The 23,009-nt window shown below is 34.2% G+C and overlaps 1 protein-coding gene across 2 annotated transcripts in view; it reads right to left on the reverse strand.

The window, feature by feature from the left end:
* RASA2 (RAS p21 protein activator 2) overlaps nt 1-23,009 on the reverse strand; it is a 112,474-nt gene that overhangs the window by 59,466 nt on the left and 29,999 nt on the right. For both annotated transcript variants that reach the window (XM_074370395.1, XM_074370401.1), the window contains exons 3-5: nt 21,673-21,776; nt 12,968-13,062; nt 3,319-3,395 (exon numbers count right to left, since the gene is read on the reverse strand). In XM_074370395.1, coding sequence (XP_074226496.1) covers nt 3,319-3,395; nt 12,968-13,062; nt 21,673-21,776 — 276 coding nt within the window. The remainder of the gene's footprint in view (nt 1-3,318; nt 3,396-12,967; nt 13,063-21,672; nt 21,777-23,009) is intronic.

Raw genomic sequence — 23,009 nt, forward strand, 5'->3', positions numbered from 1 at the left:
GCTTTCTCGTGGAGGCCAGAAGGAAATGGTCGATTTTTTCATGTGCTGAAAAAAAAGAACTGTCAACCAAGAATTCCATATTCAGTGAAAATAACCTTCAGGAATGAAGAAAAATATCAAGACATTCTCAGATGAAGGAAAACTAAGAGAATTTATCACCAGTAAACCTACTCTCAAAAATATTCTCTAAATATAAAGAGAGTGATAAAAGAATCTTGAAATGACAGAAGGAAAGAATATGGAGAACAAAAATATAAGTAAATACAATACAAAATACTTAAAATTCCCTTCTTTTTTTCTTTTCTAAATTGTGTTAGATGGCTGAAGGAAACACTGTAACACTATGTGAGTGGTTCTCACTGTATATACTGGACATACTTAAAACAATTATATTACAAATGGTGGAGGGTAAAAGGATTAAAAGAAGGTAAGATTTCTACACTTTATTCTAAGTGGTATAACATCAACATCAGTAGATTACTTACTATAAATGTACAATGTAATACCTAAAGCAATCACTAAAAAAAACTATACAAAGACATACACCATAGATTAAAAAAATACTACAGATAAATCAAAATGGAATTCTAAAAAATCTTCAATTAACTCATAGGAAAAAGAAACAGAGGGGACAGATATAGAGAAGAGAATAGAGGGGACAGAAAACACCGAAAAAAAAAAAAAGGGCAGATTTAAGCCTAACATATCAATAATTATATTAAAAATAAATGGTATAAATTCACCAAATAAAAGAACCTGCCAAAGTGGATCTAAAAAAGTGACCCAACTATATTCTATCTAGAAGAAGCTGCACACAATAATTAGATGGATCTGATTTTTAAAAAGCCAATCTCGAAAGGTTATGTACTATAAGATTCCATTTACATAACATTCTTGAAATGACAAAATGGTAGATACAGAGAAAGATTAGAGTTGCCAAAGATTAGTGATGGTGGTGGCGAAAGACGTAGGTGTGACTATAAAGGGGTAGCAGAAGGGAGATCTCTATGGTGATAGAACAGTTATGTATCTTGACTGTGGTGGTGGTTACACAAACTTACACAAGTGATAAAAATGATACTTTGTACACTGTACAATGTCAATTTTCTGGTTTTTATATTGTATTATAGTTACACAAGATGGGACCATTGAGGGAAACTAAGTAGAGGGTACAAAGGACCTCTCTGCACTTTGCAGTTTCCTGTAAATCTCTGATTGTCTCAGAAATTTAAAAAAAAAAAAATACCAGAGTTCAAATCTAGGTTCTACTTTCCTTGTATGAACTTGGGCTTATTTAACCGATTTGTGCATCATTTAGTCATCTGTAAATGAGGACAACAGTTATCTACAAAATTATGGTAAGAAACAAACAAAATAATACCTAAAAAAGGATGAACAACTGCTATACAATGTGGAATGGTCTCAAAAGCATTATGCTAAGTGGAAGACACAAAAGACTATATATTATATGAATCTGTTCATATGACATTTTGGAAAAGGATAAAACTATAGGGACAGAAATCAGTTCATGGCTGCCTAGAGCTAAGAATAGGGAGAGGGGACTGACTGAGTGATCCCTTTTCGTATAGCTTTGACTTCTGAAGTCATGCTGATATTCTGCATATTCAAAAATAAAAGTAAACCAACAAGGACAGGAGAAAATAACAATAAACTAAATGCAAACAAACCAAATCAATCCACCTAACTATATTTCATAATACAACATAATGAAACTGAGCAGAGGATAGAGCAGAAGAAGGCAGACCAATCCAAATACTTTCATTATATGCTCTCAGTCGAGGGGGAAAAAAACTGCAAACAAATCTTAAATTGTTTTTAGTAGGTAAATCCAAACTGAGGAAGATTCAAAAATAACTGGCCTATATTCTTCAAAAATCTCAATACCATAAAAGACAAAGAAAAAGCTAACAACTATTACAGGTTAAGGCGATTAAAGAGACATGACAACTAAACATAATACATGGGGGCGGAGGGTGTAGCTCAAGCGGTAGAGCACATGCTTGGCATGCCCAAGGTTCTGGGTTCAATCTCCGGCATCTCCTCTAAAAATAATTACATAAACTTAATTACCTCCCCCTGCCAAAAAAACAAACAAACAAACAAACAAATAACACATTATCTTGGACTATATCCTTTCTTGGAGAAAAAAAGAATGTCTTCAAGGACATTACTGGGACAGTTGACAAAAGTGAAATATAGTAACTGTACATTAAAGTATTGAAATATTAAAACTATAGATTATACTTTTATTGTAACAATGTTAAGTTTCCTGAATTTGATAATTGTACTAGAGTATATTTAAGTATTGTGTTCAAGAGACTATCCTTATTCTTAGGAAGTACACACTGATATATTAAGGGTCACGATACGTGTAACTTTCTTTAAAAGAGTTCAGAAAAGGTTAAGTAAGTAATATTAAACATAGTATTTTGTGTGTGTGTGTGTGTGCATAAGCACATAAGTATAAATATATACATTTATGAGAGAGATACCTCAAAGGAGCCGGGGTATTCATAATTAGGAGAATAAATTATAGTCTGGAGCAGCAACCGGAGAGTAATAATGAGGCTAGTCCTTAGTATACTGACTCCTACTCTAAGGTATATGGCTATGGTAGAATACACAGCCTCAGACTTAGAAGGCAGAAGAGGAAACTGTACTTCAGGGGATGTCCAGATATCAGTTAAGAAAAAGATAGAGAAAACATTCAGAAGTCAAGGATGTCCCAGTAGTTTGCTGATAACACAGAGGAAGGGTTTGGGTGGGAGGGAAAAGGCAGGGGGATTGGGCTGGATCAGATTTCCCAAACAGTTAGAAGATTAGAATCTGGGTGATAAAAAAAGAGAGCAAAAGAGGCAAAAGGGAATTCACAGTAGGTGAGAACCAATACTGGTAATCTCAAGGTGCACATTTAGTTTTAGCCCCAAGGTCCCTAATGCTGCTGTATCTGTTGTATGCATCAGTTTCTGGAGGCTCTCTACTAGGACTCCTTTCCAACTCCTTCCTGCCAGGTAGTTACACATGTTTGTGTGTGATCCTATAACAACACCCTACATCTATCATTTAACCCACATTAAATAAATATTGGTTGAATGAATTAATGACTCATCATATATAACCTGAGTAGACTAGATGCGAGAAAATAGATGGGAAATCAATTTAACAAAGGAATGGCATAGCAGAGTTCATTTCTGAAAAAAGTTTCTGAAGTATTTAAAATAGGAGTTGGCTTAACATTCAAAGACTACAAAATGGAGCATTATTTCTAGTTGATTTTGGTAAAAGAAATATGCTTACTGTACAACAAGCTGCTGGCACACAGTTCCATTTTCTGTTATCAGTTCATTCAGTTTTAATTCAAGGTGAACTTTACCCTATAATGACAAAAAAAATTTATAAACTGAGAAGTCTATTTTATTGACAAAGTATTAATGAAAGGTATGCACTTTTTCAAATGGTAGCCATAATGTTCAGTTATCCACTAACTAAATATTAGTGATCCGTACGTAGCACATGCTTTTCCCACACTGAGTACTTGTTAAACAACTAATAATCAACAATGTAGACCAAAATCTGAAAGATAAGCAAATGTTCACATCAAACACAGATTCAAATCTAAGAATTTTATGCCCACTTCAACAAATATTTATCTCAATTATCATGGATTGAAAAGAAAGATAATAGTTATGTCTTAGGAAATTGTGAATTTAGCAAATTACAAGATGTAGACTATTTTTTCCAGAAAATATAAATCATCTATGAGTATACAGGTAGTATCGGTAAAAGACAGAGAAATCATACAATTCTAAAACAAGAAAACTAAAACTAAGTTAAAGCTAATAAGATTCAATTTGTCAACACTTACTTGTCTCAAATAATAAAGACTGATGGACGATCTACTATATTTTAGGAGGCACTGTGGGAGTGCATAGGAATCCACAGATATCTAAGACACACTCACTGCTTATAAGAACTCAATCCAGTTGAGGAAATAATAAATAAAAGGTAATATATGGCTAAGAGCACTGATGAAAAAAATGGGACACAGAAAATGAAAATAAAGGAGTATATTTTCTTAAATAGCTTTAACGAATGGATTTTTAAAACATTCAGTAGTATAAGTTTAAAGCAAATAAATTATCAACTTCCCAAGAAACAAAGGCTTGGGAACAATATAATCTAGAGCTTGATATTTCTACACTGACACTGGTGATGAGCAATTCTGAACTGGCTAAGAATCAGTGCTAGATTACCTCCACCCAGTTGACAAGACAAATTCCCACACTACCAACTGGAGATTTCAGGGGTGTGAAATCTAGGGACTAATGACACAAGTAATTCCATCAGAGGTAGGAAAGTTCATTATACAATCATTGTTACTCTTTGGAACAACCCCTTTCAGACAGTCACAGAAATACAACCTGAATCAGCCTATTTTTAACGGGGATATTTTATACAAGAGTCATTCTGAGGTCCACTAACTACAAAGCTCAGGGTTAGACAGACGTGCAATAAATACTACTGGATCGCAACACGAAAGTCTGCATGAGAAAAGCTAAGCTCCAAAACACAAAGAGGGCATCACTGGTGGTAAAATTAGCAGCTAGGTGGAATTGGAACTAGATCGAGCAAATCTCCCATTAAAAATCTAGGCACAAATATTTATAAAATCATATACAATTTATAAAGGAAGTCTTTCATTAGTCCTGCATTTAATATTTACAATCCCTTACTATTCAAGAGTGACTCTGAGAAGGTCCATAATATGTAGTTATTTAAAATATTACTCAACTAGAATCCTGAATCATACTTGCTGTCACACGAGCATGTGTGTCATGTGACTATTGAGTGAGTCAAGACAACTACACCAACATTTGCATCTCAAAACAGCTTTACTTTCAACATACGTGTATTTTATGGTAGAAACTGTGTACTACCGAGGTGCTCCCAGCTATTTCTCAGGAAATGTCTAGGATCTACTCTATTTTTAAAATAACAAAAACTGTTTAATAGGGCAGAAAAAGTATAATAACTTTATTCACAACTAAAAATCATAGCACTGCCTCAAGTCAAGCTTAGAAATAAAAAGACATTTAATGGGGTTCCACCAGGAATCATTATCACAGAGTCAGAGCCTACCTAATATGTTCATTACTCCCACTGGCTGTTAAACAGAACATTCCTTTGGTATTAGTCAAAAATAGCATAATTATGTATTAACCTGGTCAAGAAAAGAGTGGGGACAGAACAAGCAAACACAAGATACACACTATTAGGGTGGAACATTAAAATTAAAAAGCATTATGAGTTAAATTAAGGAAATTATTATTTATAAACAGTAAAACACTATCTCATTATATACTTTAATATGGAAATATGTACATGATACTCAATAAAAGAAAAGAATAGGGTGTACAATACAATGTTAATCTGTAAAAACAAAACATGATATACATACGTGTGTGTGTGTGTGTATATATATATATATTTCTATGTAAAATTACTACAAGGCCATCTACCAAAACACTGATAGAAGTTACCTTTGGTTGGTAGGATTTCAGATTTTGTCTTTCTGTTCATCTAGATTTTTAAAGGTTCTACTACCAATGTGTTTTACTTTCTAGTAAAGAAAAATGAACAAAAAGTTTTCAAAATTATTTGAAGCCACTTTTCAGTGTTAGAAATACAAATTTGAAAATATTTTAGAAAAAGTATTTAGTATTCCTTATACATTCACACAAAAGTTCAGTCTTACTTACATCTGTCACCATTTTATTAATTTGGATTACAGCAAAACAAGTTTTTTTTGGGGGGGGGGGTGGTGAGGAGGCGAGCACTTGAGTTCAGCAAAACAATTCCCAGTTTCCCTTGAAGCCAGGGATAGCGGCTAAGGATAGCCGTAAGATATAGTTCTGGCCAATGAGATGTAAACAGAAGTTGCTGGTGGAACATCCAAAGAAGCCTGTTGAAAGGAACTCCCTAACTTCAGCAGCAGCCTGAGAGGCTGAGAAGTATACTCAAAGCTTTCCACAATCTCATGCTGGGCATGATTAAAGTGGGAGTCTGGGTCCTACCAAGATAGAGTAGCTCTGGTAATACCTAGGCTTTCTATTGGAACTTTCAAAGGACTGAAGACTATGTGAGAATAGTAAGGATGAATAACATAGACCAGCCTTTACAAAGACTGAACCCAAGCCTGGAATCAGCCAAATTCCTCACTGGCTTAAGGTGATCTGCCTCCAGCCTAACCACATGCCAAACACAAAAGTAAATCTTTACTGGAGGAAGAAAACAATATCATCCAGAACTTCAAATTATCTCTAAAATATTTCATATTTCAATGCCCAGCATTCCACCAAAAATTACGGAGCATGCCGTAACACCAAATCCCCTTCCCCTCCAGGAGAAACTGACAAAGAGCAGCAGATTTCTAGGAGACACAGATGTTGAAGTTAACTGACAACTGACAGAGGTTTTTTTTGTTTTTTGTTTTTTTGAGACAGAAAACAAAATTAAAAACCCAGCCAATCCTTGGAAACTATAAAATATGTCAAATAAAAAATTCAGAATTAAAGGAGGGAGGGTATAGCTCAAGTGGTAGTTTATGCTTAGCAAGCACAAGGTCCTGAGTTCAATCCCAAGTACCTCCTCTAAAAATAAATAAATCTAACTACTTCCTCCCCTCAAAATAAAAATAAATAAATAAATTAAATTAAAAAGAAAGGAGTTTAAAAAATTTAGAATTGAGCAATAAAATAACCAAAATGAGTGTGTATTTAACAGCCGATTAGCTACAGCTGAAAAGAGGACTAGTGAAATAGGAGACAGATTAGTCAGAGAGGGAAAGAGCGTAAGAGACACATGAGACATAGTAAAATGGTCTATTATTCATGTAACTGAAGTTCTAGAAGAGAGGAGAAAGAAAGACCAGGGGAAAAAGATGAGGAGATAATTGCCTGGAATTTTCCTAAACTGAAAAAAGACATCAAGGCATAGCAGTCAAGAGCCCCTAGGAACACCCAACTATGACAAATACAAAGAAAGCCACAAGTAGGCACAGCATAGTAAAACTGAAAACAGAAGATAAAGAGAAAATCTTAAAGGCAACTAGAGAAAAACAGACATTACTTGCCAAGAAGTAACTGTTAAGACACTGACAAGGAACTATATTTGGCGATAAACATGCAAGGTGATTTGGTCCACAACTGCTTTCTTATTTTCCAACCTCCTAAGGTAGGTTCAGGGACAAAACAGTGTACCTATTTTATATATGTCAGAAAAATAATGGAAAATCAAATATCGGACATTATATTCTATAATTTAAAAATAAACCAAATTCTTGGAAGGTATTATTCTCTCTCTATTTCATATCATTAATGATATTAGGTTAACATATACAATTATATCACATTAATTTGTATTAGGCAGCATATTTAGGAACTTATATTTCTCTGGTACTGTCTGAAGGTTTATGTGCTAACTTGATTACGGTTACTTTTATGAAAATTTCACATAGAAAAGGCTGTAATTATTTTAACTTTATATTGTGTATATTCTTGGTACCATAAAGAAGGTATCATGTGAACTGATGCATAAAATTTGAGAAATTCGGATGAACATAGGTATCTGGGCAAAACACAATGCACACACTTAAAAACCTCATGAGTCTAGATGACACAAATGAACTTACTTACAAAACAGAAACAGACTCACAGACATAGAAAACAAACTTACAGTTATTGAAGGGGAAAGGGAAGGGAGGGATGGATAAATTAGGAGTCTGGGATTAGCACATACAAACTTCTGCATACAAAATAGATAAACAACAAGGTCCTACTGTATAGCACAGGGAACTCTATTCAATACTTGTAATAACATAATGAAAAAGAATATGAAAAAGAATATATACATATAACTGAATCACTATGCTGTACACCAGAATCAAATACAACACTGTAAATTAACTATACTTCAATTAAAAAAAAACACCCCATGAGTCTAAACATCTTTTCACTTTTTAATCACAAAACATTAAATTTTAACAACCATCCCACATAAAAGAACTCAGTATATTTCAACTGGTAAAATTTTTTCTTCACATGAAGCACATTTCCAGATTTCTAACAGATGTTTTTATATATAGTAATTAACTCTGCGAATCATTTTGGACAGAACTGCCTAACAGTTGGAAAAATAAAAGTTTTACTTAATATCTGTTTATGGATGGATTTGTTTTCTCTTTAAAGAAGTACTTATTATGATCTAGAATGACGCATTCCTTTACTATTTCATGTTTACAGATTTACAAATGAAGTTTTTTAAAATAAATCTGTAACAGTGAATTATACCTTTATACTCATTATGTCTTAATTGGGCATGTAAAAAAAAAACCTGATACATGCATTATTAGCTATCATCACTGCATTTTTAAATGCTTGTTTTAAATAAGTAGGACAGAGGCCATATTACCACCCCCCCAAATAAAATTCAATGAAACCATCAACAACTTATGGCATGATCCAGAAATTCAAGATAAGCTTGCTGGTAAAGACTTATTGACTAAGTAATTACATCAAAAGGATGTGACTGAGTGCATCTGGATTTACTGCTTGTACAAGTTGTGTGAGATAAACACCCTTAATTAATGAGAGCAACAATTTCTCCATATGAGAGATTAAGTTTAATCGTTTTATGTAAAGGCATGCTCTTTAACATAGGACCTAAAAAAGAAAAATAAAGAAAGGAAATATATTTAAAGTTCGTTGATAGTTCCAGGACCAAATAGCTAAAAGCATGGCTGCAGATCACTTAAGGCAAAAGAGGATTTATAGGAAGGGGCACCAACACAACCCATATTAACTTCATTTACATGGAAAATAACATGGAGAAAGGACACTAAGTGAAGCAGGATGATAACTAGGATCAGAAACTAAGGAAGTTCTTTAAAAAGGAGGGAGTGGTCAACAGTATCAAAAGCTGCTGGAAGATCATTTAAGAGGAGGACAAAAAAAGGTCCTCTAGACTTAGTAACAGTGCCATGGGTAACATTAGTGAGAGCCATCTGTGTCCTTCCTCCAACCCACTGTGGGGTCTGAAGGCAGATTACAGTGGGTTGAGAAAAGAATAGTTCAAACCACAGGGAAACACTGCAAAACAAAAAAAGAAAAGAAAGTGTAGAAAAATGCACTCACAAATATTAATATTGTCTTGAATGTTTGAAAAGAAAACTGAAAATGATTAACATTAACAGCAATAATAAAGGATCTGAGAAACAATTCAAGGTAAGTAGTTAGTGTTCTTAGCAGTTTTTGAGCTGTTTTGGTATAAAACCGATCTTACTACTGTGGGATCTTTTCATTTGAGGGTTAAATTAAGTTTCCACACGTTTCTTCCCTAAGAACTCCAGAGCTGAAGGGAATTCTATACATTGAAGTTCTCATGTAACAGTTGAAGATTCTCAGACAACAATAGTTTAACAACTCTTCTGGGTACAAATGCCAAATAGAACTAGGAAATCAAACATTTTCCCCTCTGAAGTAGAGGTATCAGTCATTTCCTCTACCTAAACCCCTTGGTGTTAGGGGACATGCCTATACAAAGCCCCAAAACCTTACTCCTCAATCATAACAAATTACATTGCACTGGGCATCTGACTCAAGTTTGGCCAAATCTCTCTAAATTGTGGCAGAGAACTGAGTCAGATCTTAAGAGAGGGAGGAAGCTGTGTGGTCAAGTAGACTCAAAGATTGATGTGGCATTTTTTAGCTCTCAACAACAGACTAGAGCAGATTTACAAAGAGAAGCAGAAGGGAGAGACATGCAGTCTCATCAGACATACAAAAAGAATATAGTGGAATCTCATCATTGATGCTTTTTCTTTCCCTTTCACTTTGCAAAGTGAATAGTTATTAAAATTAGATGGGAAACTAGAGAGAAACATTAACTATTCACTTCACAAAAGAAGAGGGAAAGGGAAAAAACACAAAACAGTGAGCTCATACACTCAATGAGCACATGAGTAGGGAGAAATGAATCGGTGGGTGTCAGTTCCCTTGTGCCGTCTGCACTATCTACTGCTGCACTGAGTGAAAGTCTATACTTTAAATATACAATATATGCTTTTCACTCACCATGGTGCCAAATGCACGCCAACTATTTTGTGCAGTGGTTAACCAAAAGCAAACCAACCATCCAATATTTTAGTGTACTTTATGAAAAATCAGAGTCCTTTCAAAAATAATTTTGACTGTGTGAACTGTATCTAGTCTGTTATAATAGGAACCTGACCTTCAGTTAAGATGCAAACCCTCCATAAATGCATGACCACTTTCCAGCTCTCACTGGCCTTATTGAAGTTCCTGTAATTATACTCCAAGAAGTTCCCTCGGAACTTTCTAATGTCCTTCCCTTTTTCTGTGAGCTAATTTGGTTATGCTTCTGTGCCTTATACTCAGGTGTTTCCTAAGTGATTCTTCTAATCACTATGTTGAAGCCTTTTTTTATGACCAACAGTACAAAACAGTAAAAGGCAGTAAGCACCGTGGTTAGGAGTTTCAGAATCAGACAAGCTCTCTAATGGAATCACGGCTCCACCAAATAGTTTTACGACCCTGCAGGTGTCATTTAACCTCTACGAATCCATTTTCTGCATCTGTAAAATGGAGGTAATGCTACCTACACCTCATAACACTATTCTGAAGGTTAAGTGAGATAAGTATATTAAGTATTTAGTACTGTGCATGTTATATACTGTTACACTTACTAATAGTAATTATTAAATTTCTGCTGAACTCAATCTGTCTCATAGCTTTCTTCTATAGCTCCATCAATTGCTCATATTTCCATATTTGTGTAAAATTTTATAAAATTTATGCAAGTGAACAAATTTATTAACAACAGGATTTGGATGAACCATGGGCTGCTTTTCTATCTTTTTCAGATTCAAATTTTATTAATACAAAACTAATTTAGTATTCTTAATCAGTTTAGGGGCCAAACAACAATATTCTCAATGGTACGTAAAAGTGTTATGTACTCTTCTTCCTAAAATTTATTTTAAATAGTGAATAGATTTACAAATTAAGGATCATTTAAGACAAAAGAGCTGTAGAGAGAAGGATATATATAGTTCAAGTGGTAGAGTGCATGCTTAGCATGCACATGGTCCAGGTTCAAACCCCAGTACCTCCTCTAAAAGTAAGTAAATAAATAAACTTAATTACCTCCCCTCCAAAAGAAAAAAAAAAACCTTAAAAAAAAAGGACAAAAGAGCTGTAAAGGTTAGTTACTCATGGTCATGAAAATAACTCGTAGCAAATAAAAAATGTCATTGTACCTAACAGTAAAATGCTATTTATAGATTTTCATATCTCAGACATGACTTTTATGCATACTATCAAAAAGCCTGTTACTCATGACTGATCTCTAATACCATTTCCAGTAACTATATAATGACTATTCTATAGCAATTTCTACCTTCAGAGAGCTGAGTCCCTTAAATCCTTTAGCAGATGACATTGGCCGTAAGAAAAAGAATGGACCCTGATAAACTGTATCTTGAAATGATCCTCATTTCATTTCAGGCCAAATTCTGAAAGCCTTTCCTTATCTTGCTTTTTTGTTCAAACTATTAAAAAAGAAAAACTAGCACTTAAAAACTTTCATGTCAGCCTTTTGGTAAAGGCATATGAGGGAAATGGGCACCTGACTGAATGGTGGTAAACAGATGTTTTACATCTGTATGTATTAACAGCTTTCAAAATACTCTTGAAGATATTTCACTTCATTCTCACAACCATGTAAGTCAGCATGGCAACTTTCATTCCCATTTCACAGAAATAAAACTCAAGGGCAGTAAGATAACCACTTAGGAAAATTAGGACCTAAATTTTCTGACTTCTAGTTTAACATCCTTTCCACTTCATCACATTGCCTCTCACCTGGATCGTTAACCATACAGGATTAACTGGGACAGGAATACAGTTATCACCAAGTGGAAAGAAAAGAATACTAAAATGGAGTAGAGTGGAAAAAAGGGGAAAGTTTCAATTATATGTTGTACTTAAGAAGGGATCTTAGCAAACAAATATTTAATTTTTTTTGACAACTTAATCAAAGAGAATGCTTGAAAGGTTATGAGGAAATAGAGACACAGGCCCTTTATTTGCAAATATCTGTGGGTGTGCGTGCAGGACTTTTTTCTTGTCTTAAACTTCTGTTTGAGTCACAGTGGCAAATTATAACTTCCTTTAGAGAGGAAGAATCTGCTTGCAGTGATGCCCTCGGGAAATGGTTTCACAATCCTTACCATGTTTTATAAATAAATAGGGTTACAAAAAAAGGATTCCTTTTAGATAGAAATAACAATTTCTAAGAGCAATTCAGATTTTTCAGAAAGAAAATAAAAAGTTAAACTACATGGTTAAACATACATCTTCACTCACACATAGAATCTTTCAGACCTCTTATTTTGGCAAGAGGAAAAAAGAGCTTTAAAAAGAGTAATGATATATCCTTTCAAATAAAAAAGAGAGGCGAACACCAGGAAGGGTGAGTACGGGAATGAAGGCTCTGCACGGATATCTAAGGATTCTCCTCAAAGTCCCGAGTTATTAATAAAATACATCTTTTCCCTTAAAACTTTTTCCCTAAGAAAATTGTTAATTTGCTACTGTGACTCAAACAAAACTAAAGCACACCAAAAAAAGTGTCCTCTTTAGATAAGCCCCCAAACACACACATGTGCACATACACATGCATTCTTCTTGATTCCATGTGGCAAGGCATTTCCTTCCCGCTATGTTACCCGGAGGTCTATAATACTGAGTGCCAGAATTTAAAATAAGCTATGATAAGCTCTCTCTATATATGAATTAGTATAATTAGTTCATTTTTTACTCATTCTGCGTGTGACAATCTCTTCTACCACTTAAGCCTTAATATTTACCTGGACCTCTGAATTGGAATCAACAGGCTGTAGTGAAAACCAAGTTTCTTTGCCACTATGGTTACACAAGTCTTCTTTTTTGATGGCTACTTTTCCTATAAAAAAATAAGTAAAACAATATGAGGAAACATATTTTGTATAATCATTAGCACTGTTACATATTATATTTGTAGAAAACATTTTAAAATAATTTACATCTGCTGATATTTTAAAAATCCATTTTTATAAAGCATTTTTCTACATTCTAAAGAATAAAAAAGTGCCTCACTTTCTTATAACCCCTTGACAGGTCCTTCTCTGGGTCATTTTGAATCAGGGGATTAGACCAAAACTCAATTGTATTTATATGCAACTGCATTTTTTAGTACTTACTCAGATTCATGTTTTCACCCAGAGTACATTCAGTGTAAAAAGCAATGCACCACCATAGTGCAAATTAATCCCCAACTTCTTTAACACTATGAATAAAGCATATGTTTGGTCTGAGCAGATATATCTGCATTTAATAAGAGTGTATAAGCTCCCCGAAGAGAAAAGTAAATCAACATCATACGTCACTAATAATATTGAAAACTGACTTGAGACTTATGAGATTAAAATAATTTTATTAAAAATTTCCTTTTATCTAAACATTGTAAACACTGCTTACATTGCTACAATGCATACCACAAAAAAAAAAAAAAATCAAAGCACTTCCCCAAAGAGTTTCTATTTCTCAGAGAAGGATACAGTACAATGAACAAAGCAGTACGAGAGGAAGAAACAGAAATGTTCTTATTATAATGAAGTATTTGCCATGTTGGTACAAAGCATTTCCTTCCTCAATTCAAGTTTTAAGAAGCAGACAGAGTTTTGCATATGACCGACAATTTATTACAAGATTCAACACAAAAGCTTCAACAAAGGATAAATGCTAAAGTAAAAAATCAGTTCACTTTCTTTTATCAAGTAAGAATTTTCATTTTAAGTGCCGTAATCATACCTCATACCTTTTCACTTATGACCTATCTTGGTCTTTTAGTTCAACACTGGAAAACGTTTAGGAAACAGTAAAAAAACAAAAACTTTCTGTCAAAATACATCAATTTTTGTGTATCAAGCAGAGAGAAAAGGCATAACAGGAAAACAGAGAGAAAATCTGTCTTTAAAATTTTATTCTGGAATTAGTGGTAATGGTTGCACAACTTCGAATATACTAAAACCCACTGTACTATACACTTTAAAAAGGTAAGTTTTATGGTATGTGAATTACACAACAATAAAGTTGTTAAAATTTAATTATATTAAAATTTTTGATAAGCTTATCTTCCTACTTAGGACTTAGAATGCAAACTACAAAAACTACCTATATGTGTAATTTAAAATCAGGCAAGGAGAGGAAACACAAAAGAAATGAAGGAACTATAGACACAGAAACCATCTTGTCGGTCTCTAAATAAAAAGAGTATTCTTAGATAAAGCACCACTTCTAAGCATTTTCTTACCATCCATAACTACCATATTATATTGGGGTCCCATTTTTAAGACACAACATATTCTTAGAAATTTCGTCCTGATACAGATAACCAACTGGCAAAATCTTGGCCACTAGTAGAAATAGCTAAAAGGGTAGATAAAAGTAGTGGTAAGTGTGCCTGCCTATACAAGATGAAATAGGACCAGAGGACTGAAAAAATTCTGGCAAATATCAACAACAGCCATCCAGTCAATGGCAACACTTAGATGCCCTAGTATACAGGGTTTAGATTGACATGTTCTGGTTTCTGTGGCAGATGGATATATAGTGGCTTCCGATAAATCATACTTCCTTGGTCTATGCCATTGCGTGGTCCCCTCCAGCACTGACTCTGGTTTTGGCCACGGCACTGACTTTTGCCAATGGGACATCAGCAAATGTTATGCAAGCAGAGTCTCAAGAAGCACCTGTGCAGCAGTAAGGCTTACCCTCTTAGAACCTCAACACCGCGAAGAGAGGGAGGTCCAGGTAATAGCCAGCACCAGCCATCAGACATGTGGGTCAGACCATTAAGCTTGGTCACCAAAGTATAGTCTTAGGCAATTTTCAGACAGTAGGTTTGAGTTAAGAGCTAAATGCCAGGATAAATTATAATTCAAAGTGTTGGAAAACACCTTAGCTCTCTTAAACCCACCCTTATTTTACAGGTGAGCAAGGCCTAAGAAAGTAAAGTGACTTGTTTAAGGTCACAAAGCCAGTTAATGATGGAGTCATGACTGTAATTCAGGTCTCTGATACTCTAGCGAAATTCTCTTACTTCGTATCATTCTGAACCAGAGGAAAGCAAAACAAGTTAACCAGTCTAAGAAAACTGTAGTTTAACTGTTTGACCCTAGATTCCCCTGAAAACTAAAATAATAAGAAAATACACATTAGAAGGTTAAATACATATATTTTCATTTTAATATAATTACGATCCTCATTGGAAATGGAATTTTATCCTTTTTTTTTTCAAAGATGAGAATTTTTAATGGTACAAGCAAGTTGAAAAAATTAATTTAACCCTACAAATTCTGCACCAACAAGACATCCTGCGCCCAGGATTTGACTTTAGGGAAAAGAAGGTCCACAAAAAAAATGTGTCCATCCATGTTTATAGCAGTTTTTAAAGTTCACTTCTATGACTGGTGTATAATAGTCACCAACACTGTTTTGAGAAATGAGGCCTAATGAATATTCTAATATTCATTAAACATTCTGCTCAGTTACCATATTCCTTTCACCACTAAGAAGACATAACCCAAGCATTTGCTGAATATAGAAAAAGGTCATCATTTCGTGATGTGTTCTAAGAATTCCAATATTTTTTTGTTTTGTTTTGTTCATTTATTCTTTTTACCCTTTCTTTTTTTTTTTTTTTTTGAGCACTTTTAGCATCTCTGCCATCTCTTCTTGTTTAGACTACAGGAATCTTGGACCAGTTCTTGGACCAGAGAATTGAGTTCCTTCCTCAAACGCACATTGACCCTCATCACTTTTCTGCACATATCAGTGAGGCTAAGTATATTAAATAAATCTCTGTTGAGCCTGGCATGCTCTACAGATTTCTCCATGCCAGCATTCTCCTTTTTAGCAGCACCAATCTTGTCAATAAGTTGGTATTTCTCCTCAATCAATGCAGCCAGCATTTTTGCCAACTTCTCTTTGTGTTTTCCATAAAGTCGACTTCTACAAGACTGAGCAAGTCTGAAAGTACATAAGACACCCAACAGGAAGCTGATGACAGGCAGACATGCCACTGTCCACCCTTCTAGGGTCTGGAAAGTGAACCATGAACTCAGGCCACTGGGCAGCAGCAACACCACAAACTCACTCAGCTTCCCAAAGAAGAGCCTTAAGCCAAGCTCCACAAAGGATGGCAGCCCCTCCATGGCACTGATCCACCACAGGGCTCTGCCCAGTTACCATGGATACACCAGCCACAATAAGCCCTGGGAACACACCAACATTCTACCTGGAACCCAACCAGCAACTGACATCCTAGATTGGTCAGGTATCTTGTCAGTGTTGGGAGAGGGGCTGTGTCAGAGGAGAGGTTTGTCACGAAAATGTGTTTCTCTCCACTAGGGTCTAATTGTAACTTTTTCTTCCCTCTTTCCTTTTGTGTTGATCTCAATACACAATACAAATGGTGTGAAGTGTGTCCATGTGAAAGTTACGGTTTCACATGTCTTTAAAATTTCTAAAACCTGACAGTATCTGAAGAACCACTGTAGTAATTATGTTAGAATCATAGCCATTAACACAGAATATACACCTCTGTCCCATTTCTACTGAAACACACACACTCATCATGGATCCATCAGATTCGTGGGGGCTGAATTTCATGGAAAGGAAATCAACTGCAATGTACAAGTTTTTTATTTAGTTATAGTCAGTTTACAAAGCTGTGTCAATGCTTGTATACACTTTCATGTCTGTCTCTTTTGCTCTCAGTACTGTTTTTAGAGCTACATGCCTGTTTTTATATGAATATGCCATTCATTCTGTTCATAGGGTGGAATATGCCTTTCATTCATTCTGTTGGAAGGCTTGTAAGAGTATATCACAAACTATTAATCCATTCTCTTAATAATAGACATTTGAGTTAGTTCAAGTTTTGTTATCATGAATCAGTATTTTTGAATATTTATGCACACATCCTTTTCTAAATCTCTGATGGAATTTTATTCTTATATAAAGCTTTTCTTTCCTCTTTTCCTCTCTTTTTGAGAGAAAAAGACATTATATCTTAGGATAATATAGCACAGTAAAAGACCTTGAAAACCTTAATTTTACAATTTCCTATCTTTTTGTAGTAATGCTTTCTAGGTCTCAAGTTTTTAATTACTCCATAATCAAGTTTTTGTACTAACTGTTCCTGGCATATAAAGACGTCTAATATGAAAAACTTTGCCCATATTGGTAACAGTTATAACTTTCAGGAAGGGGACTGGGAGGTGGGAGTCAGTGGTCAAAATTAATTATCTGTAATACTATAATTTAAATTTTCTTACAAAAAGAAAAATATCCATATATTACCATATATGGAAGGTAATATCCATGTATTACCTATACAATTAAAAATAAAAAACAAAAAGCTCTCAAAGCTATTCAACCAGTTCACATTCTCAGCTCTTCTTATGTTTGAAAGATAGTTCTCTCAAATTTAACTCAAATTACATTCCCAGAAAATGCTATGGCACTGTTTAACCTACAACAGAGCAACTCAGAGTCATAGAATAGTTAAGGGAACTCAATTTCCAGCAGCTTGAAATTAAAAACAACAACAACAAACCCCCCCTAATCTTATGAGTTAATGACAAAAGAAAATATGTTAAACTAAAAAATGCAAAAATTTATAAGTGAAAATATCAAGACCATTTTCCAACTAGTTTTTTCTTTTTCGTTTGGTTTCTTTCTTTTTTTTTTTTTTTTTTTTGCTTTTTCTTCTTTTCCAACTTTAAAAACTATGCACATACTGTGTTTACTTTAATAATTCCTATTTGTAAAAGGAAAAATAATTTCTGCTAAGTGAAGAAGTTTTATTTCCTAATAAGAATAAACTTATTTTTTTAAAAGTTTCCATACCAAGTTATTGCCTTCTGATACCACTCTACAAAGAATTGATTTTTACTTAAATTAAAATTTTTACTTTAAAAATAAACAAAAAATGAAACAAGGGCAACTTTTACAAATCATAATTATAAACCTCAATTAAAGCCTTTACGAGAAACACTAAATGATGACTATGTATAAATAAGACAATGAAAATTACAAAACATTTTCTTAAAAAGTCATGATAATCAAAGATACACACTCTTTCAAGGGTCACTAATAACAGCCAACAGCCTCTATGCAATCTTTATCCTACTCTCTCTCTAGTTATTAAAAGATCTCCTTGCCTTCTGAGATACTGCTCTCTCCTATCTCTCTTCTGACCTTTCTGATACACTATCAATCTTCACTGAAGCCTCATTTTCCCTGCAACCCTCCTTAACTGCTTCCAGGGCAATTTCATTCATTTTGGTAGAGGCTTCAAGTATCACTCAATGCTAATGACTCTCAGATCCACATCTCCACATCAAGTCCAGATCTCTTCCCTAAACTTCAGATCTGTTTTTCCAACAGCCAACCAACATGTCCACCAAGATAGAGCCCAGGTAATACAACAAGTTTAACTTGTCTGAAGCCAAAGACATCCTCTCCCCGTCCCATCCCCCACTCAAAACTGAATGGTCTTTTTCACAGTTTATCGCAGTTAATGAATAAGAGCCACAGACAACAAGACCATTTTTAACTCCTTCTCTTCTTATATCCTCTGTATCTCCTTAGTCCCTAAATCCTATTTGAAGGCTACTCCTGTGAGGTACATGCCATCATTTACATTTCCACAGCCATTACCCTTCATCTCATTTGAAAACAGCTTCCTTGATGACCTCCCTGCCATTAACCTCTTGCTATTCTAAACCATAAACTATAGATTACATATTTAAAGTATGTGTATGTATACCTAAAAAAAACTGCGTGTGTATATATAGTTATATATAATTACACATATATACTTTAACTATGTATTTCTAGAGACACTGAGTTTGCAGTTTGAGATTTATTGCTTAGGCCACAGAAAGTTGTTAAACTACAAACGTCTATTTGTATATATAGTTATATATAACTTTCAAAAGCCTCCTCATTCTAAAAAGGCTCAGTACTACTGTCTATAGGATAGAGTCCAATTCCTTAGCACAGCTTTTAGGGTCACCACAACTTGGCCCAATTTGTATTTCCAGATTCACCAGCTACCACACTGCTCTGAAGTAATTTATACACTCCAGCACATACACCACAAAGATTCACTTTTTCTTCTCTGCTTCTGCTAATCCCTGTTATCTTGAAACTCAGGGTAGTCTCTGTTCTCTGCTAATCCTCCACCAAACAAAATTAACTCTTCTTTCCTCTGTGCTCCCAAGTACTTTGTTCCCACCTCCAGCACAGACCCTATTAAATACATTAGTATTAGAGTACACATCTGCCTCCCTGATAGCCTGGGAGCAACTTGAATCTTATTCATCTTAATATTCCCATCTTTCGTGTGCTACAGAAGTGTTTGTAAATGTTCGTTTAACTGAATTGAGGATAGAGCCTCAAGGGTAATCCATAATTAAAGGTCTGCTAGAAAGAGAAAAGTCCACATATAAGTAAAGGAGTCAGAAGAAAGACAACTAGGAAAATGCAGTGACATTAAACTGTCTTTTCTTTGGCTTTCAATAAACTGAATAAACAGTTCAGAGAGTCTAATGTGACACAGAGGCAGAAGGCGATTGAAAACTACGAAAATGCCTTTTGTGATAGAGAAAAAGTATTTGTTATGTATACAGCTGACAAAAGTTAACATACTTAATAAATACAGATGTATAGGAATAGATAAAAGATAAAATTCCATCCAAAAGAAAAATAGACAAAAGAATTAACAACTAATTCATAGAAGAAAAATGTAAAAGACCGATAAACATTTGAAAAATTCCTCAAATTCACTAATAATCAGAAAACATTAAGTTGGAAAAAGAAAATACTACTTTCACCTATCAAATGGAAAAAAAAATTTCAATGATAATATTCAAGAATGACCAGGGCATGATGATGATTATGCCCATGCTATGCTGGGGGGAATGTAAATTAGTACAATATTTCTGGGAGCCAATGTAAAAATACATACAGGAGAAGCTTAAAAATATTCAAACCCTTTGACTCAGCATTTTCACTTCTAGGAATTTATCCTAAAAAAAGAGACATGGAAAAGTTTATGCAGAAGGATATTCATAGCAACACCATTTAGAGTATTAAAAATCTGGAAACATCAATGTCCACCAAGAAAGGAGTGACAAAGGAGTGATAAAGTCATATATTTCTAAAAAAGGATATTAAAAAACAAATTATTTTTGAAAAATATTTAATGAAAGAATCATTAGATAATATTAAGTGAAAAAGGAGTGATAAAGTCATGTATTTCTAAAAAAGGATATTAAAAAACAAATTATTTTTGAAAAATATTTAATGACATGGGAAAAGAATCATTAGATAATACTAAGTGAAAAAGGAAAAAACTGAATAAATAGTACAACATAACAATACAAATGCATGAAATAAAGAATGGGAAGAAATACACAAATTATTAACTGTAACTATTCCTGTGCAAAGTCACTACCAGTCCCTAAGAACACAAAGTAATTTTATAATTAAGAAAAAATATGATTGTTTTTAAAAGGTTATTTTATTTGCTCCTAAATGATTTTGGCAAATTTCAATTGTCAGAAAAACGTAGAAGCCAGATTACAGGAGATTTAAAGATAAATAAGTAGTAAGCAGAAGGATACACACCATTTGTTAAATAGTTCAATAGCAAAAGCAGAAACAAATTAGATGGTAGTTAAGAGGTCAAAATCAATTAAAGCCTAATCATTTAAACTGTAGGAGACGAGCATATTCAAATTGGAAATGAGAGATGGAGACGATGAAATTCAGGACACTAAAAAGGGAGAGTAATACATGTAAATTACAGACCTCTACCTGTTATTACAGTTCAAAGATAATGGTGCAAAGACCATAAATGTGACACATATGGGGCCAGTTAGCATTGTTCTAGTCCGTGCCTACAGATTACACCCCAGCCTCAGACAATTATTTAAGAAATAGTTACTGGTCACCAATATGGCCAGAGAGAAAACATATGACTAGATTAAAGTGAATTATTACTTCTATTAGAAAAGCTCCAAAAAACAGATGTTCTTTGGAGATCAAATACTGTGATCTTTGTATAAAAACATTCTTTGAACCATTTAACAAATACTTACCAAACAGTTACTAAATGTAAGGCAGTCTCTGAGTGACAGTCTCTGCCTTCATAAATATCATATTCAACTAGCGAATCTAGACCTTAAACAACAAAATGATGAACAAGTATAATGAATACTACAGAAAGGGACCGATCAGGTACTATGGAAATAGATGAAACCATGACAAGGGGCGGATCAGTTACACCCCTTCCCTGAGGAAGTGTCATACAAGCTGAGCATACAAATTAAAAATCAGGTCCACAAATGAAGTCTAGAGGAAAGGATTAGAAATGTTGAGCATATTTTCAACACTTTTAGAGAAAGAATGAGTGTAAACACCAATGTTGTGATTAAAGATAATTATGAATAGTACATACCTATACGAAGGTCTCTTTGTAAAACATTCTTATCATAGACATAGAAAGACAAATATTGGAAAGTTCTTGGAATCTCAAAGTAAAATTCTTCACTGAAAAATGGGCTGAAGAGAAAAGGGGGAAAGTTCATTAAATGTAAATTCAACAGTATCCTCAATTAATATTTTCAATAAAATAAATTAAAATTACAAACTAAAACACCATAAAGAAAAGTTTCAATAGCTCCAAAATAATTCTCTATGTTATGTTTCAACTAAATCCTGCACAAACCAAGCTGAACTCTACAAGGACCTCAACTGCCAGGCTGGGCTCTGAACAAGCAGATTTGCAGGAGTCCTGTGGCCAGCAGACCCACTAACTGCCTAGGGTCATGCTCCCCTAAAGTGGACACAAGAGCTGAGGACAGTGTTGTTCACACCATCATCATCTCAGAAATACGTAAAGCTAAATTAATCACAATAATATAACATCTAAAGTGGGTAATGTTATATAAAATGTTAAACATATTCTTCAAAAAAATAAAACAAGATATTTTTAATCCACTTTACTGAGGAATAAATTACATATGATAAAATCCAATTTAAAGTGCAGAGGTTGGGGGGGGGGTATAGCTCAAGTGGTAGAGTGCATACTTAGCATACACAAGGTCCTGGGTTCAATCCCCAATACCTTCTCTAAAAATAAGTAAGTAAACCTAATTACTCACCCACCCCCTCAAAAGTGCAGAGGTTGTGACTTTTGATAAAATTATAAACCTGTGTAGCCTCCATCCCAATTAAGATACAGTAACATTTCTATCTCCTCATAAAGTTACTCTACCATACCAGCCACAGTGATCTGATTTCTGTCACTAAAGATCTGCTGTAGGATTTCATATAAATGGAATCAAATGGTTAAGTACATTTGTGTCCAGCTTCTTTCACTCAGCTTAATGTCTGAGATTTTTTTTCTATTTTGTTACATATATCACTAGTTCATTAGCTTTAATTGCTGGATAACATTCCATTTATGAATATTCCACAATCCATTCTCCTAGTGATGTCATCTGACTTGCTTCCAATTTGGGCAATTAAAAATAAAGCTGTATGAATATTTGTACGCACAGCCCTTTTATGCTTTCAGTTCTTCTGTGTATGTAACTATAAGTGGAGTTGCTGAGTTAAAGGGTAGGTGAATTTTTAATTTATGGGAAATTGTCAAACTGTTTCCAACCTGATTGTACCATTTTCCACTGCTACCAGCAGTGCAGGAGAGAGCTTCAGGTGCTCTGTATCACTGTCAACTTTTGCTACCAAAACTTTTTAAAATCAGATATTCTAGTGAATTTGACATGATAA

Source organism: Camelus bactrianus, chromosome 1 (assembly GCF_048773025.1).
Source record: "Camelus bactrianus isolate YW-2024 breed Bactrian camel chromosome 1, ASM4877302v1, whole genome shotgun sequence".
Taxonomy (NCBI): Eukaryota; Metazoa; Chordata; class Mammalia; order Artiodactyla; family Camelidae; genus Camelus; species Camelus bactrianus.